The 19,449-nt window shown below is 34.8% G+C and overlaps 1 protein-coding gene across 1 annotated transcript; it reads left to right on the top strand.

Annotated features, from left to right (window-relative positions):
• The first annotated feature begins 15,291 nt into the window (after positions 1 to 15,291).
• Positions 15,292 to 15,729, top strand: LOC131063715 (SKP1-like protein 11). Its single transcript, XM_057997614.2, has one exon. The coding sequence runs from the start codon at positions 15,292 to 15,294 to the stop codon at positions 15,727 to 15,729; it is 438 nt and encodes a 145-aa protein (XP_057853597.2).
• The last annotated feature ends 3,720 nt before the right edge of the window (positions 15,730 to 19,449 follow it).

The raw sequence follows: 19,449 nt of genomic DNA, 5'->3' as shown, positions 1-19,449 counted from the left end.
AACTTTATCCTTCCAGGACCAAGCCACATTTCTGAATATGCCACAGGTAGGCCTCATCCTTGTAAGTGCTAGAGTTGAAAATGATATCCTGCTCTACCATCTCTATAGTCACAAATCTTTCCAACTAGTCCACTGTCTCTGCCATGTCCAAGGTGTCAGCTCGTGCAATACCTAGGGAAGCATTAAGTAATGATTGACATTCTGTAATCCACACATTATTGTCCTTAATCTGCCCTGTTTCATCTATCCCTTTTGGAATACCATGCTACACAATCTCCTGACAATCATCATATTCAACCTTCAAGGCTGCATCAAACTTCTCATGCCTTTTCATCAGTCTCTGGATTTTTTCAATAATTGCACTGTCTGTCTGACTAGCCATCTTATCCTACAGGAGCATATGTAATCTGTCAGAGATTCTTTTATGTGACAAATTGTTATCCATATTCTTCTGGTAAATTGTAAATCCATTTAACTTTTCAAATCTCTTTGATAGTAGGACACATGCCATGCCTGCCCTTGTGTTTTGCATTTTCTCTTTCAACTTCTTGTTTTCTTTATGCAATTCCTCGCACTTCTTCTTCAATTTTGATTAATCTTTTATTTAAGGTACAGGCCAACCACTACTTCTCTAGAGCTCTTCATATAGTGACTTGTATTTCCCTGTTTCTCTTGCCAACATCTTCATCTATGCCTTATTTAATTTGGAAATATCAATTCCCATATCCGCTATGGCTATGGGATCCACTTCACCAACCTTTAACTTCATCATGTGTCTGAAGGCCTTGTCCACATCTATAACCTTTGGCCTCTTATTCGGAGGATAAAGGGCCCATACAAGTATGGCCTCATCATCTGGATCATATCTTGATCCAATAAAAATATCACTCACTCCCTGAATATCGAACTTGAAATCCTTCTTATTTGAATGCAATAGGCTATCAAAAATAAAGGATGCACTAAGATCCCAGCTTGGAAAAATAATGATTCTTGCCTCTACAAGAAGCCGCCTTCCCCTTTGAGGGGTCATGCCTTGTAGCTCTGAATTAATCTCTGCCTTCAGCTTTTTAAGAATTTATGCCTCATTCTCTAGTGTCACATATGGTATTGCTTCTCTTAACCTCTTTCCTTTAAAATGATACAAGAAGCACTTAAACTCCTTTAACCTAATAAATTCATCATCTGACACACAAGATCTATGCTCTTCTAGCCTAACATCTAAATCAACATTCATCCTTGCAACAATTTGGTCTTGTGCTTCAGGTTCCTCTTCCTTATCAGACATTTTAAACCTTGAGATAGCCTCATTTTCACCCGATTCACTTTCAAATTCTTCTTGTTCCTCCATCTCTTGTAGTCTCTGTCTTTTTTCTTCCAATTTATGATTTAAATCCTGAAAAATTTGCATGGATTCTTTAGACTCCTTGTTTCTGAAGATATCCAAGGCTTCAATATGCTCATGAAAGTAATCACCAAGATTCTTCTTTTTTCTGCTCTAGTGTATATAGCCCTCTGGGTCATAATTTTTCCTACTTGTTTGCTCATACAAGTTAGAATCTTCTATTAACCTTTTTTCAATAAATTCATAAGGCTTTGTGGATACGATGGTGAAATTGCCAAAATATAGAGTTCCAGGTAAGAAGACTTTCTTGTGGGCACCCCCAAAATGATAAGCATTAGAGACACTCATTTGTCTCACAATCTCTAGGTAAGCAATTCGGTCTGGCGCAGGCTGTGGCATGACGTAAGGAGCACCTTTGAATCCAAAAACCCTAACATATGAGAAGTCTTGGCATACATACCAATCTCCCCAATTATGATTCACCCTTGTATCTCCATGCTCACGGGGTCTAAGAAATCTTTTAATTTCTTCTAAAAATGATCCATCATAAGAAACCCCAAAAGCTCTATATAATGGTTGAACAAAAAACTCTTCAAATTTGACATAATGGGATCTCATGAACTGAGAATCCCATAGTGATACCCACAATTGTACTAGCTACTCATGCCCATCTTTACCATGAATACTTAATTTCAACTCTCCAGGTCACAACCCTTTGGGTTGTCCATAAAACAAGATAATATGCATCAATAACAAATAAAACTTAAAAGACTAATCAGGGTTATTCTGAAGATTTAGGAAACCTGAATGCATTTTTTCCACAACATAGGCAGCATAATCAAATTGCCTTGGTTCATGCATCCATGTATCTATAGCAAGTACTAAAAGTCCTACTCGAGCCACATCTGGAACCCCAAATCCTCCCACTTGACCACATGCCATGTATGTATATTGCAAATACTGTTTGAAAATGGTTATGTCAAACGGGGGCCCGTCCTCATTTGTCAACTTCCCTTTCTCAACCTTATGTATGGCCAAGTTCCACCCATTGTATACAGTATCCATCTTTGTATATTCTTCTTCTAGCTTCTCAAAAGATAGAGGCACATCAGATTCAAAACAAAGACCGAAAAACCCATGAATGGTAGCTACTAAAAGACAGATGAATGCATCACCATTTGGTAATTGGATACATCTTTTGGTGGAATTGTAAGCCCTAGCCAGAGTTCTCAATGTAATTGAATATTTATAAAGACATTAGGGACCACTAGCTTACCCAATCTAGTCGTCCATGGGTTTGACATTGGGGTCAGCTTACTCCTTCATGATTAATGATAAAAGAGCAATTTGTGGCCTCTAACCCTGGTCCAAACATCACCAATCTCCTTGAAATCATCTTCTAGATGGTCATGGATCGGCAAATTAGCCTTAGACTTTCGGGACTTAGCTCCTGGTGAGCTCATTTGGTCAATCATCTCTTCATTTAACTTCTTCTTTTGTGCACTTTCTCTACCTTTAGACTTCTTTGAGGCACTCTCAGAAACCTTAGTGACCTTCCTCTTGCCTTTGGAACTAGAACCCTCCATATTTGAATCTTTCAATCTTTTTGAAATTCAATTTTTTGCAGTCTAATTTTGCTTCAATCTCTCTGTTTGCTTCAATCTGTTATGTAAATTCCTTATACAAACCTCCATATATAGATTTAATACATCAGGAGCATTTAATCAATTGAAATGGTGCTATGATTTGCCTCATGCAAGCACAGACCTATCCGTTTCTTGTATTTAATAATGGCAGGTAGATTCGTTAAAATCAAATTTTGCAATGGCTAGTCAGCATAACTCCTCCCGATGATTCAATCAGTTGGCACCAACCATCTTTTTGATTGGCATAGGTATCTCTGATCACTCCATCGAGCATTGGCGTAGCTCATTTTCCCTCATTCTAATGGTTACAACCTCCTCGATGGTTCCACCTTCTAGCTATGCTTTACTTTCACCTTTATGTCACATCAACGTAGGTCATTCTGATTTACCCTCCTTCTATTCCTCCATGGCATTCTTCCTGTCGGGTATTGGCATAACTCCAAATATGTTCCTCTGATGGTTAGAAGTTATTCTGATGAGTTTGCCTTTGTAGTCCACATCTCATTTGTTACATTGGGTCACCTTATTGGATATAAGAACAACTCATTTTATGTTTCTCCGATGAGATCTCCTTGTTCGCACCCATCTCTTCTTTCTCATCGAGTATCGGTGTAACAAAAATGTCTCCTCTCAATGTGACAATGATATCCTAATGACTTTGACTTCGATCGGTGTAACTTATCCTGATCAAGTCTCCTTCTCCATGTCCAACTTGTCTTCCTTACTGGGTATCGGAATAACCTGGAACACCTCTCCCTGATGGTTTAAGTTACTTCGATTACTTAGTATTCTCCTCCTTTTGGTAATGCCTCATCAGAGTAGGTCAGGTTGATAACACCGCCTTCGCCACCTAGTCCATTGGGTATCGGGGGTAGCGTAACATGACACTTTTTGATGACCCGATGACATCACCAACAAGTATTCCGCTCCATCTGACATCGGCATAAGTTCTGCCAATAACCTCATCGGGTGTTGAGGTAGCTTTTCCCTCATGCTTCCAATGATGAACGCTATGCTGATGACTTCGCATTCTTGTTATGCTATCGGTGTAACTCTTCCCGATGATTACTAACTTGCCAAACTTATTTCTGTCGATCGGACCCTAAGAAAACACCATCAGACTCATCGGTGTGAGTTTTGTTGATCAACACACACCTTTTTCAATTAGGCAATGTTATCGGGGTGACTTACACCTATAAACATAATTTTATATTTTATGAAGAGAAGGATTTCTTTCACAAATGTGACTATCCACAACCATGCTAGTGGACTTCTAAGGCACTGAAAACATCTTTGAATGTACTCATGACCCTACTTCTATCATGAACCCTAAAATGTGCTCTTGCTATGCAAAGATTGTCATGATGAAGGTTATCACAATGTCACCATACTTAATGCCACCCCTTAACATGCCCAGGTGATACTTGTTCATGTAAATTTAGGCTATAGTTGGATTTCTCTGACACAACAACATATCTCCTACATATGCAATCCAGTAGTTAGTGCTCTTATGATGAAAATATAAATATAAAACATCAATAGATAGTACAAAATATTTTTACAAAAATATGTGCTAACAGGATGGTAAGAATAATACTAACAATGTTTATTATGTTGAAGGTTTAAGGCATAATCTTTTGAGTGTAGGACAATTGGTAGATAAGGGATTTCAATTACAATTCAAGGATTCAAAATGCAAAATCATTAACAGATCTGGTTTGGAGATAGCAACCGGTACATAGACAAAAGGTAATCTATTTCATTTAAACTCCAGTGAGAAGACATGTTTGATTAAACAGATTGATGAGAGTTGGTTATGGCATAAAACGCCGTGTCATGTGAATTTAGATTGCATTGTGAAGATCAGTTCAACTAAGGCAGTTAGGGATATACATAAGATTATGAAGCCCTATAATCTGGTATGTAGAGAATGTCAAATGGGTAAATAGGTCAGAACCTCTTTTAGGAGTATACAAGATAAATTAGATGATGTTATTGATCTTATTCATACTGATTTGTGTGGCCCTGCTAGAGTTAAAAGTTTTCAAGGTGATAGATATTTCATGCTAATCATTGATGATTATTCTAGAATGATGTGAGTTACTTTTCTAAAAGAAAAATCTGAAGCATTTGAGAAGTTTAAGATCTTTAAGGCTAAATTGGAAACTGAGACAGGATTGAAGCTTTAATGTTAGAGATCAGATCATGGTGGAGAATTCACATCCAGTGAGTTTAATAACTTTTGTGACACACAGGGTATAACAAGACAATTTTCTACTCCTCGAACACCTCAACAGAATGGAGTTGTGGAAAGGAAGTACAAAACTGTCTTGGATGCTACTAGAACAATGATGATGGAAGCTAGTCTACCTCATATATACTGGAGAGAAGTAGTAAGCACAATGGTTTATACATTCAATAGAGTACATATCAAAGGAGAAACCGATAAGACACCTTATGAATTATGGTTTGGCAATACACTTACAATTAAGTATTTCAAATTTTTTGGTAGTAAATGTTATATTAGGAGAGATGATATCATTGGGAAATTTGATCCTAGATGTGATGAAGGCATATTTCTTGGTTAGTCTAATGAAATAAAAGCATACAGATGTTATAACGAGAGATTGTAGAAAATTATGGAGAGTGCTAATGTAAAAGTAGATGAGTTGAACAAAAGTCAAATCAGAGTTTATGAGAAGGAACTGACAGTGGAAATGATTATATCTGAACCGGTAGCACCTTTACTAGAACAAAGAGTTGAACTAGTTACCCCGACAGTATCAGAGAACTCTACAGTAACTAAAGAACGGGGAAGAGGAACAAAAAGTCAGAAGACTCCTAGGTATGTGAGATTGAATCATTCAGAAGATTAGTTCATTGGGGATAAGAGTAATGGAGTGATGACAAGAACAAGACTAACAACTAATGAGGTATGTTTAATTTCACAAGTTGAACTGGTATTAGTAATTGAGGCATGTAAAGATGAATATTAATTGAAAGCTATGGAAGAAGAATTAGATCAGTTTGAGAAAAATAACACATGGACCTTGGTTCCCCAGCCTAAAAAATAAAAATGTTATTGGAACTAAATGGGTATTTAGGAATAAATTGAATAAGGATGGTAAAGTTATAAGGAATAAGGCTAGATTAGTTTGTAAAGGATATTCTCAGAAGGAAGGAATTGATTATGGAGAGAATTTTGCACCTGTAGCTAGGATTGAAGTTGTAAGATTATTTCTTGCCTGTGCTTCTTATAAAAACTACAAGGTTTATCAAATGGATGTTAAATGTGCATTTTTGAATGGTGATCTTGATGAGGAAGTTTATATTGAGAAACCTGATGGTTTTTCACTATCAAATGATACATATATGGTTTGCAGGTTAAGGAAAGCTTCATATGGATTGAAACAAGCACCTAGAGCTTGGTATCCAAGGTTGGATAAATATCTTTTGAAGCTTGGTTTTACTAAGGGCAGTGCTGATAGTAATTTATATTATAAGATCACTGATGATGATATACTAATTATTCAATTATTTGTTGATGACATTATTTGTGGAGGTGAAGAGAAGTTATGCATAGAATTTTCTAAGAATATGGAGAAATAATTTGAGATGTCTATGATTGGTGAGATGAAATTTTCTTAGGTTTGCAGATTACTCAGACTGCCAAAGTATTTTCATCTGTCAAACTAAATATGCTAAGGAATTGTTGAAGAAATTTGGTATGCGAGATTCTAAACCGATAAGTACTCCTATGGTTACAAGTGAGAAACTGACAAGAAAAGATGTATTTACACCTATAAATCCTACAAGATACAAATATAGATTGTAGGTATTCTTTCTTTGACTCAGACTAGGCCTAACATTATGAATTTTGTTTATATTGTTTCAAGATTTCAGAGTGATCCAAGAGAAAATCATGAGATGGCGGTGAAAAGGATTTTTAGATACTTGCAAGGTACATCAGAATAAGGTTTGTGGCACCCCAAGGATGATAACTTTACTTTATGTGCATATACAAATGTTGATTGGGTTGGAGATGTTGATGACCAGAAAAGTACTTCTAGTGGAGCTTTCTTTCTTGGAAACAAGTTAGTTTCATGGATCAGCAAGAAACAGTCATGTACTTCTTTATCTACTAGTGAAGTTGAGTATGTTGTTACTACTAATAACTGTACATAAGTTTTATGGATGAAGCAAATGTTGAAGGATATAAAAATGGATTGTGATGCACCAATAGTTATTCACTGTGATAACTCTACTGCTATTGATATATCAAAGAATCTGGTATTTCATTCTAAAACAAAGCACATATCTATCAAGTATAACTTTTTGAAGGAAAGGGTGGAAACAAATGAAGTTACATTGGTTTATGTGAACACTAAACAAAAGATTGTAGATATTTTCACTAAACCTTTTCCCAAGGAATTATTTGAGTACCTAAGAGACAGATTGGGAGTTTCTGTCACTCCGATAGAGACTTGATTGATATGGTTTGGCATCAGTCCGGCATGCACTATCAAAGATACTATTAATTTTGACGCTGATGTGAGATGCTATTGCTCAGCGGGAGTAGTTAGCTTTGAGATTCAGTGGTTTATGTTTTTTTTTGCTTTGATATTTTTGTCAGATTTCTAGCATTGATGTCAAAGGGGGAGTGATATTGATGTGAAAAAGAAAAAGAAAAAGAAAGAAAGTGAAAAATAAAAAGAAAGGGGGAGTGATATTGTTGTGAAAAAGGAAAAGAAATTTAGAGCTTTACAAAGATATTATTCACACAGAGAGATATTGATATTCAGAGTAGTATGTGAGAGATTGTTGGGTGTCTTCCATTGGGGGAGACTTATTTGGCATTTCTTGGTACTTAGATGTTTTTCACATCTTGTGTCAACATCAATGCCAAAGGGGGAGATTGTTGGCCATTTTGTGGAATTCATTATTTGTTGCATTGATGTTTTATCATTGATGCCAACACTAGCTGTTTGGATGCTTTATCGACACCCTTCTGGTCTCGGTAGCTTGAGTGGTTTCTAGCTAACTTGGATCTGACATGATTCGGTAGGCTCCGTATAGTTTGGTGATGGAATTGGCTTTTTCATGATACTCATGCTCATATTTAAACAATTGGTTTCGGTCTGGTGATTGGATGCTATCCTGCTTGCCTAGACACTTGGTTTCTGGTTTTGGTGAGGGTTTCACCGACAAAGCTTTTGGTGGGGATATTTGATAAATTGCATAAGTGGTGTTGGTGTAGCTTCTAGTGGAGTTTTAGGATGTTGCTGGTAATCATGTTCGAGACTTGGCAGATGGAGATCATTGTTGTAGCGTATGGACCTATACTGGGTCCCAGTTGATCTAGGTTATGGACCGACTTTAATGTAACGTGTGGATAGGACCTATTTATGTATTTCTGAGATGTCTTATGTGTTGGATATTATTTTTTTGGTCTAAGGCTAACATGGCTTGTAATTATACAATTGGTTTATTCTCTAGTGGCTGACCTAATTGTTTATGGTCGAGGGTTTGTATATATAGATGTAAGATCTCATTGTAGATCATCATGGCTATTGTTAGAGGTCATGGTCAAGGAATGTAATGCGTGAATAATGTAATATCATTCAAGAAGAGGAGTTGGTTGATAATTGGAGATCGAATTGGGTTTATGTAAGAGGATTTAGTCCTCTGGTATTGAGCTTAAACTAGAACTATACTCAGGCATAGGAGATGCTATCTTTTGCAGTTCAACACTTCTCTAAATTGTAGTATGGATTTCTATGTAGTCAGTGATGCTCCTTTTGTGATGAGAAGTTCATTCTAGGCTAGTGGCCTTCCTGCAAGTGCAGACCCCTCAATTGTAATTCGCATACTTACTGCAAAAGTATTATCTGACTGTGCGTAGGCTTCCCACCATGGTTTTTCTCTTTACTGGGTTTTCCACGTATAAATCTTGGTGTCATGTAGATGGTATTTATTCTGTGATTATTGTTTATGCTTAATTGGTTTAATTTCTATTCTGATATTAAAATTTAAATTGCTAATGGTTCTAGTAATCTATGACAACTTATTCATCCCCTCCCCCTCTCTGTTTTCTTCTGGTTATTTGAACTATCTAACAAACATATCCCTATGTTGATGTCATAAGGAAGCTAGAAACAAGGATACACACCTTTAAAACCAAGGAGATATCCTTCGAGGAAAAAAATGTTCATAAATACAAGGTAAAGAAGCATTACTCTTACAAGCAAGGACAAGATAGTTGAAAAAAAGATATATTTCAACAAGTGTAAAGGGAATCCTTGGAGGAGAAGAGATCTTTTCTCAAGAGACATCTACGTCCAAGAGGAGTTTCTTGAACAAAGAAAACATCATCAGCCAAAAGATAGGAAGGAGACTAATAATATATATCATAACCTTATTTCTAAGTAAAAGCAACTCTTGATAAAGGATGACACACTTTTGACCCAAGGTGAGGGGTTTTCTCATAATATATATTCATTTTCAAGTGTAAAAGAGATTGTAGGCATGGGTACATGCCTCTTGCATAAGAGAGAATCCTTGAGCAAAAAATAACTTTATACAAAGAGTGATATGTATCATAAGAAAACAACACTTAACCAAGGAAAAGTGGATCCTTAGAAAGGGTAGGAAAGATCAATCACCACAAGTGTAGGGACAATGAGAAGGATTTACACAACCTCTAAGGAGAGATTTATTCATAAGATACATACCATTCCAAGAAAATAATAGGTCCTACCCAAGGAACACACATGTACTCACATCAACGCTAATTCTATACAAGAAACGATATCGTGTTATGCAAAATACAACTCTAAAGAAGAGGTAATATTCAAAAAGAAAGAGAGAATTGAATGTGTATGTTATCCTTGCGCTCCGAAGTGAGAGAAAAAAAGAAGAAATATGTTTCTTCCCTAATATGTTAGTTATTAAAATAGCAACACAACTCATGACAAATATCCCCCAATGAAGTTAACTACTTGTGTCATAGGGTGAGGAGCAACATGGTAGGGTGAATAGAGTACTAAGGTACTACCTCTTCACCAATAAAAAGTGCAAGGTAATTTGTAAGAGCTATGTGAGCTCTATCATATTAGTCTTGAACAAATATTTTAAAGGCTTTAAATTTTTCAAGAGAATGAGAATTATTGTGCAATGAAAAAGAAAATGTCCATCACCTTCGTTATGCTTATAGTTATGATTAAGTCTAATGAAAGGAAAGACAACATTCTTATCATACTTGAATATCCAAAAGATTCTAGTAGCTAATTTCTCTTGGCAATGAATAGGTGTAGGTCTTGTCTCTTGAGATGTAGGACAAGGATCACTAGAAGGAGAAGGATTGTCTTTTGTAATTTTGGTGGTCCCATTATCAATGAGTTATTTTATTCTATTTTTAAAATCAGGATAGTCATTGGCATTATGGTCATGAGTTTGATGTTAGGAGTAAAAATAATTGTTTGAGGAAGACGCACCTTTAGATGGATGATAATTTCTTTTTCTTGCAAGATACTCCTTAAAGTTTTGAATTTTAAGAAGATCATCCATTAGTGGATGTGAGGATGTCCTAGACCTTCAATACTAGCTTGGGAAGGAGGGTCTATAGGAACTTTGATTCCTTGTTCATATTTTCCAAGTCCTTGTCATCTATAACCTTGTTTTGATATTATGTTATAACCACAACTATAAGAGCTTTTTGATTGTACAAGAGAAGGACCAAAGGGAGAATTATATAAAGAAGGAATATCCTTTGTAGGAGGATTTTCCTTTCTATTATCATTATTCATGTTCTCTTTGATAGATTGGGAGGGAAGATCTTTATCATCTAAGGATAAGTCTTTTATTTATGTTATATGAGGAGAGAGTTCATGAATAAAATGCATAACATCATCTTACCTACAATTTTTTTATGACTAAGATAAGCTCTAGGAGAATAAGGAGGATCTAAAGGGATTGGTAAACCAACATTTGGATCTTGCCCCCCTTGTACTAGAGTATGCCTATGAAAAAAGGATGGTGTCATGTTGCTCTTCAATGTTTCTCTATATTGGGTAGATCATTCATAGGAGTATTGACTTTTTTCTCATTCACACTAGATATCTTAGGAGAGGTATGAGTATTATCTGTGTTGATGTCATCTTGAGGGTTATCAATTTCTACAAAATTGTTTATGTGATCTACACATGTAATGCATGTTCTTAAAAATTTCACCATTAAAGAACATATAACATGGATTAAATCTGTGAGATATGATTTGCAATTACGAAACGAGTGAACTTACAATAATGGTTCCCACTTTTTTGCCACTTTTGACACTGAGATGAACATTTTTAAAATAATCTTCAACTTCCGACAACTATAACTTTTAAACTATTAAGAATTTGAAGATGATGTAAATTAGTTATTTGTAGAATTTTCTCTATAGATTCTATTTATTTATTTTTAAACAAATTTTGAAGATTTTTTTTTTTAATTTTCCATCTCCCTCAAAAATTAGTTGTTTACAACAAACTACATTTTTTAAGAGTGATGTGCCTCCCAAAATGCATAACTATTTTTTTCCTATAAATGATAAAAACTCAATTCTTTCAAATTTTGGTTTGTAATATCAATATCGAGAGCTTTTAGTTGATTTGATAGTGATATGTTGAATATTTTTCATTTTATTAAGTTTTGAATTCTGACTAATTATATTTTAGACATAGGTGTACGTTTGAACACATAACTTGTTCTATATATATCAAAATTCAATTTTATTTTTTTGTTAGAAAGAAGACATAAATACCTAGGGAGTAGATTTTTTTCAGATTTTTTTTTAATTAGTTTACTATTTTTCCCAATGCATTGAACATAGAAGTTCATGTTCAGTGAAAAACCTATATTTGGTAAAATAAAAAGACAAGTTCATAATAAACTCAATATGTAATAAAATTATAGTCATTGGAAATCTTGCTTCGAGGACTACCATAATACATTTTAGGTTGTCAAGATTGTTCCATCTGAGCCTTCAACCAGAGGTTTGAAGGCCAAAAATTGCAAAAATTTGTAGAAAGTTTCAAAGAAGTGTAGAAAAAGGGATTCGAACAAAGGGGGCTTCGAGTGAACCCCCCCAATATAATTAAAAAATGACATAAACAAGCATTAAAGGCAGTTCACTCGAAAGAGGGTGTTTGAGTGAAGTGGGGGGTTCGAGCCAACCCCAAAGGGTAGTTCGTTCGAACACCCCCACTTCGCTCGGAACCCCTCTGAATTTTTTTCCTACCATTGTGTTTTTCCTTCATGGGTGAAAGTGGGAACCATTATTGTGAACTCACCCAAACATTTTACAAACCCTAAAAATAAAATATGCAAAAGTATTGTGGATGAAAGAAAGCATTGTAAAATGAAAGAAGCCATTATCCAACACATGATTATGATAAAGGTAACTAAAAATAAATGTAACCATATGTGAAATAGTAAACAAATTAGATTTATTAATTTCCATTAGGAGTTCTTAAAACTAGATCTAAAAATATAAGTAAAAAATAATACAACCCACAAGACCAAATTAGCAAAATAAATTAGGGTTTTTATGAGATTAACCACTAAATTTATGTAATTATGATCTATGAGAGAGGAAATCATTTTTCAAATTCCCAAAAATTGGATCCGAGACCATAAATTTGAAATAAGCATGCAAGGAGTTGGGTTCACCAAAATGTAATGTGGAGAAATTAGGAATTTGGGTTTAAGATAATAAAACCACTAACTAACCTAATTAACCTACATACATTGAAAGAGGATTGAACTCACTAGATCTAGGCTCAATCCTTGTGAGGAACGAGATTGAGATTCTGATTGGATCCAATTGGGGATGTGGTTGATTAATCCACTTTCTAAGTTGAATTTGATTGATTGTGAGATTAGGGTAAGATGAGGGATTGTTGAAGTAAACTGAGAAAAACACTAAACTACAAATGTCCCATAGTGTCACCAACTTGGATTTGAGAAAAATGAGATGTTTAAAACCTAACCTCTCCAGTTCGATCTGATTTTAAAGGACCAGTTAGCACAAATCCACCTTGATCCTCCAAATTTTCTATCGTCAAAAGATGACTTATTCATCATTGTTGACTATTCCAGATTTCCTGAGTACAACTCCACACCTATTTCCTACCCATAGAAAGAAAGGGAAAGATGTTAGGAATAGGGGTTTTCCTTAGGTCAAACCCTAGTTTTGGGATTAACCATAAATTAAATAATGCAAATATTAAAATAATTTGTAGGGAGATATACTTCATATTTGCAATTGTTTATGATGATGCAATGCTCTTTGAATGTAATCACAAATGTTGTATGTAATAGCATGACAAACACATGAACATAAAAAACCATAATCACACACACATTCTTGCATGAACATTGATGTAAATTTGCTCCACAATGCTTGAATGATGAATATCTAGCCTTGAATCTTTGAAGATGCTTGATAATGAATGCTTCATAGATGCACAAATATTTGGGATGGATTCCTAGATTTCTTCTTACCCCTAAAATGAATTGATATGATATCTTTATATAGGGTTCCCTCGGTAATTTACCAATTAGGCCGACCTCCAATAGTCATGTGTAGCCATGGGGATCAAATTATAGTAAGGAGATATAGTACCTACCCATTTCAAATTGAGCCCCATTTGAGAGGAAATAGGGAGCTTTGAGGTGTCCTGGTATAGGCCAGTGTGTTCCACTCCTTGGTCCTTTTGCAAAGATGTCCAAAACAAGCACCCAAGGGGGTGGGCATCGCACAGTGCGACTCACAATGTGTGTACATGACATCAAATTTGGATAATTGATCTTGGACGAACCTATAGAGGGGATGAGGGCTAGACACACTAAAGTGGTAGCACAAACATGAGGTGTAAATTGGACTTGTGATAATTTACGATGGGTGAACTCACAATACTGGTTCCCACTTTTTGACCAATTTTGACACTTATATGAATATTTTGAAAAAAATCTTCACTTTCTGACACCTATAACTTTTAAACTATTAAGAAGTTGAAGATGATATAAACTAGTGATTTTTAAGATCTTGTTTTTAGATTTTAAATATATTTTTTTCAAATTTGTTTGAATAAAATTTTATTGATTTTTCCATCTCCCCTCAAAAAGTAATTTTTTACAGCAAACAATATTTTGTAAGAGTGATGAGTATCTTGAAACACATAATTGTTTTTCTATAAATGATAAAAACTTAATTCTTTTGAATTTTGGTTTGTAACATCAATACCCAGGGCATGCAGTTGGTTTGATGGTGATATGTTGAATATTTTTCAATTTATTAAGTTTTGAAGTTCGACTAATTATAATTTAGATATAGGTGTACGTTTGAACACATAACTTGTTCTATATATATCAAAATTTAATTTTCTTTTTTTTGTTAGAAAGAAAACATCAATACCTAGTGTATAGATATTTTTCAGAATTTTTTTGAATTAGTTTACTATTTTTCCCAATGCATTGAACAAAGAGGTTCATGTTCGGTGAAAAACCTACATTCATAAGAAATAAAATAAAAATATATTAATGAAATTAAATATATTAAAATTTATACTATTTGAAAAGCTTATAATAAGAACAAAATACTTTTAAAAAAAAAACTTTTAAATGAATTAATTTGACCCCCCAAAAGCTAATGTAAAATTGTTTTTTTATCAGCATTTGATAGATGCAAAGAAGACTCCATTGCAAGTATGATTTAGAAGTAGAGAGGTTCTATCCAAGAAATTTTGATCTAAGAGTGTTTGATTTAACTCTCTTCAATTAATTACTGAAAATGGGACCTCTTAAAGCTTAAATCATTATATTTTCTAAAAAATGTATGATTTCAGCAAAAATCAGGACGTACCAAAACGTGGGAACCAACTTTGTGAGTTCACCCCAAAATTACACTACATACTCAAATGATTATCAAGAATGTGTCTTGGCATACTCATTATAGAAATCAAATTAAGATTGAAGTAACCACTTTCAAAGATATTTGGAAGGACTTGGTAGATATTAATTCTTTTCTTCAATGGCTACAAATAATATCCAAAATGACATTTCAATATAGTAGGAATTTATTTCAAAGTCCGATAATCTTTCTCTTCAAGGCCACCTACTAAAAAAAGTATCGCGAATACATGCTTTAAACTTTTTTAAATGAGGCATTATAATTCTTCCAAATCTTATTCCCAAATGCATGATAAATACCTTTATTTACTATAAATAAAAATAAAATATGAAGATTAGGAAGTGGAGAATATGGTTGCAATGGAATCAGTGGTCCTAAAGAATTTTATAGACACATACACAGACACAGGAATGGAGCCTCTGAGATTTCCTATTCTTTATGGTAATATCAAAAGCAGAAAAGTGCTGGAGATGGTATTAGACCACTGTAAATTCCATGCTCATGCAAAATCCAACACTATATCAGAAGAGGATGTGAAGATATGGGATACACAATTCGTTGAAAGAGCTCTTTCTGCAGATAAAAATCAGGCGACATTCTGCCACATTCTTTTGGCTGCGAATTTTCTTGAAATTAGAGATCTATTTGATTTGTTATGTAAGGCATCTGCAGATTTTCTGGAACACAAAAGTGTTGAAGAAATGCGCCAAATGCTTAAGATAGAGAACGATTTTAGTGAGGAAGAAGAGGAGGCAATCATGCGACAGACAGAACGGGCATACGCATAAATTTATTAGTGAAGAGTGATAGAAGCGACAATTACTGATTTCCATCTCATTTGATCTTGTTCCATAAATTACCCAGTTATTCTGGGGAATTTTTTAGTTCATTGACATTATATGGTGTTTGAAAACATGTCATGGAATATATAAGCATTTATTTTTTTAATATACATGCAATTAGTATGTGTTCAATGCCTTTTAATTGCATATATCTCTCCTGCGTATCTTTTGTAATACCATTTTAAACAATAATTCTAAATATTTGATGCTTCTAGAGTATGATAATTCTAATATTGGAGAGTCTTCAACACCACCATCATTTACATTACCTGTCTTAGCAATAGTTTTGGATGTTACTGTGTGGAGAGCAGCAGGGTAGATTTCAGAACCTAAATCAAAAATATTTTCATCATCGTTACTAAACCCAAGTCTACTCCTTTCCAATTATGCTTCTAAAATAATATATAATTCTGAATCATCCACTCCCGCATCTGAAATAACAAAATAGGCTAAAGATACGTCGCCCTGTTTTGTTCCTGAAAGCAATAAGATATTTGAAATATATTAATTTCTATTTCCATAAAATAGTTTCTTTGAGTATCAATTTAAGTTACCAGTTTTGATAGAAACTTTTGTGGACCACACTAATAACTATTTCAAGATCTTTATTGCGTGCTCTTCAGAGAGGCCTACATTCCTACCAGAAGGATTGTCCATTATGTACAAGATTTTATCCATTCATCGTATGCTTTTGTTTTACTTCTACCAATCCTTTGGGAATCATATCTTGTTTTAATTAAAATATATTTTACTATACTGTGTATTTTCAAATCTGTATATCTTGCATCTTGTTGGACTGATCAGGTGATTCACAATATTTCTTAAATGATTTTTATTGGATTTTCTTAATGGATTTGGTGCTATTGGTGGTTATTGAGTTTTGATTATTTAGCCATTTTTGATGGGCACATTGGCAATATTAATTCATCTTTTGATTGTTTGTTTGATTTGGGTGAGTTTTTCTTAGATTTATTCTTGTCAGGGGTTATTGTTTCATTGTACTTTTCCCAAGGTTTAAAATTTTAGGGGATTTATATATTTGTTGGTGAGAGATTCTTCACTGGATTGATAATTTTTATTTCATAGATTACTGCCAATCAAATAAAAATCCAATATAACAGACAAATGGTTATAATCATCCATGGATATGGTATTAAGGCATTTTATTAGACAGCCCAAGCGACCCGTATATTATTTTAGATTACTGCCAATCAAATAAAACTTAAGTGCAACAACCAAATAGTTATAGTGATCCATGGATATGATATTGAGGCATTTAATTAGACAGTGCAAGAAACCTGTGTATATCGTTTTCTATGAAACACTTTACTTGATTTGTCAAACTAGACAGTTCCAGTCACAACATTTGATGAAACTCCTCTATCTTTTATGCTTTGATGGGATAAATGATAGAGAAAATAGTTGGGTGCTCGAAGGGGTTCTGGAAATTGACTTCTAATAAACCCTTTCTAATAAAAAAAATTCATATACTTTTGATTGTGACAATACAATACTATAAATAAATCCTTTATAGTTCTAAAATAGTTCATATACATTTTACTGTGCTAAGACAATATTTCAAATAAGTTTTTTTATAATTTAATATTGTACTTGTGGCATAAACCCTGTTGAAATCTGCAGAGAGAAAATGCCTTCGAAAGGTTCATTCAATTTAGTAAGCTGAAATTATATAATTTTTTGATGGTCGTGTTTTGCTAGATTAATTTTATTTTAGTTTCTAAAATCCTAGAAACACTGTCCCATTCAATGTATGGAGGAAATTTGTGATTTGAAGCTATTTGAAGAGCTTGGCATCCACTTTGTTATTGTGTCATCTGGTCTGAAATTTGAATCGACATGAATGAGAACCCTCATTCATCCTTATGAGCCCTCAATGTTGCTTGATGTTATAGATATTTTTCCATTTTTATCGATGTGATGCGATTGTCTAGGTTTCTTGATTAGGATCTTCAATACAATGATCATCTTGTGCAAGGTTTTATATTTCACTCTTACAGCTGATTTTGGCACATCTGAATTTGCAAACTGCACTTACCGTCTATGCTTTGGCCACTCTGCTATTCCCTAACCTTCCTACAAGCAACTTTGTTCTATCTTCGTGTGGTTAATGTACTCGGATCGTGTACCATACGTCGCTTACTTGGACATTGTATCCCTTCTGGATCTACTCTGATAATCCACCATTTTCCCTGAATGCACCTTTTTGAAGCTATCCATGTCGTTATTGATATAGAGGTCAATATCCAGGTGATGCTCTTCTTGGGTCTTGTCACCAGTAGTCTCAAGATTCATTTCAAGTCCCACCTCCCTAACATCAGAGCTGTGAGCTTCTTTCATGGCCGTATCCTCTCCCATCAAGCCCTTATCCTTAGAGTCAGTCATGAGAGGCGACCGATTCTTGGTTCCCACATGTTAGCACATACTTTTGCAAAATATTTTGTGCTATTTATTTGATGTTTCTATATGTACATTTTCATCATAAGAGCATTTCTCAGCTGGATTGAATATGCAAGAAGTATGTTGCAATATCAAAAGGATCCTACTTTGACCTGTTTTCAAAATTGAACAAGTATCGTTGGGGCATGCTAAGGGTTGGCATTAAATAGGGACTACATGAGGAAGTTTCATCATGACAATATTGGATCCTTATAAAGACATTGCTTGGGCCTATGTGATAGACTCTGCCATCTATTAGTACGTATGAAGTTTGCATGGAGGGTTGCAAGTGTAAATAATATATGAAGAGGACCTTATTCAACACAATTATCAAATTTGAGCTATCGGCCTAAGTCACCCCGACAAGACCGACTAGCCGAAACAATGAAAGAACCTATCGGCGTAACATAGACCGACCATTCCGAAGGAGAACCAAAAGAAGGTGCAAAAGGAGGGTTTCATCGACGTAAATTTCACTATCGGGGGTATGAGAAAATGTTGTGCCAATAGCCGATAAGGTTATCAGTATAACTTACATCGATGAAAGAAAATGCGAAGTAGAGGTTGGCAATGTCATCGAGTCATCGAAAAATGTCATTTCATACTACCCCAATACCCGATGGGCTAGGCAGCAAAGGTGGTGTCATCGACATGACTTACTCCGATGAGGCAATACCAAAAGGTGGAAAATACTAAGTCATCGAGATAACTTAAACCATCGGTGAAAAGTTCTTTAGGTTACGTCGATACCCAATGAGAAGAACAAGCCGGGCACGGAGAAGGAGACTTGATCGAGATGAGTTATGCCGATCTAAGACCAAGTCATTGGGGTATCATTGCCTCATCGGAAGGGGACATTTTTTGCTATGTCAATACCCAATGAAAACACCAAGATAGGCATGAATGAGGAGATCTCATTGGGGAAGTATATGTCGATAGACTGGAGGAATAAAAGGACACATAAGTGTGAAGCTGATGGCGTTGGGTCATCAGAGAAACATAAAGTCAGTTGTCCTGATGCCCGATAAGGTGACTTGATGTAGCAAACTAGATGTGGACCACTAAGGAGGACTCATCAGGATATCTTAAACCATCGGAAATGCATCTTTGGAGTTATGTCGATACCCAATCGGAAGAATGCCACAGAGGAATAGAAGGAGGGTACATCGGGATGACCTATGTTGATGAGATATAAAGGTAAAGACAAAT

This window comes from Cryptomeria japonica, chromosome 5, assembly GCF_030272615.1.
Source record: "Cryptomeria japonica chromosome 5, Sugi_1.0, whole genome shotgun sequence".
Classification (NCBI taxonomy): domain Eukaryota; kingdom Viridiplantae; phylum Streptophyta; class Pinopsida; order Cupressales; family Cupressaceae; genus Cryptomeria; species Cryptomeria japonica.
This window is presented reverse-complemented; position numbering and strand designations above follow the sequence as displayed.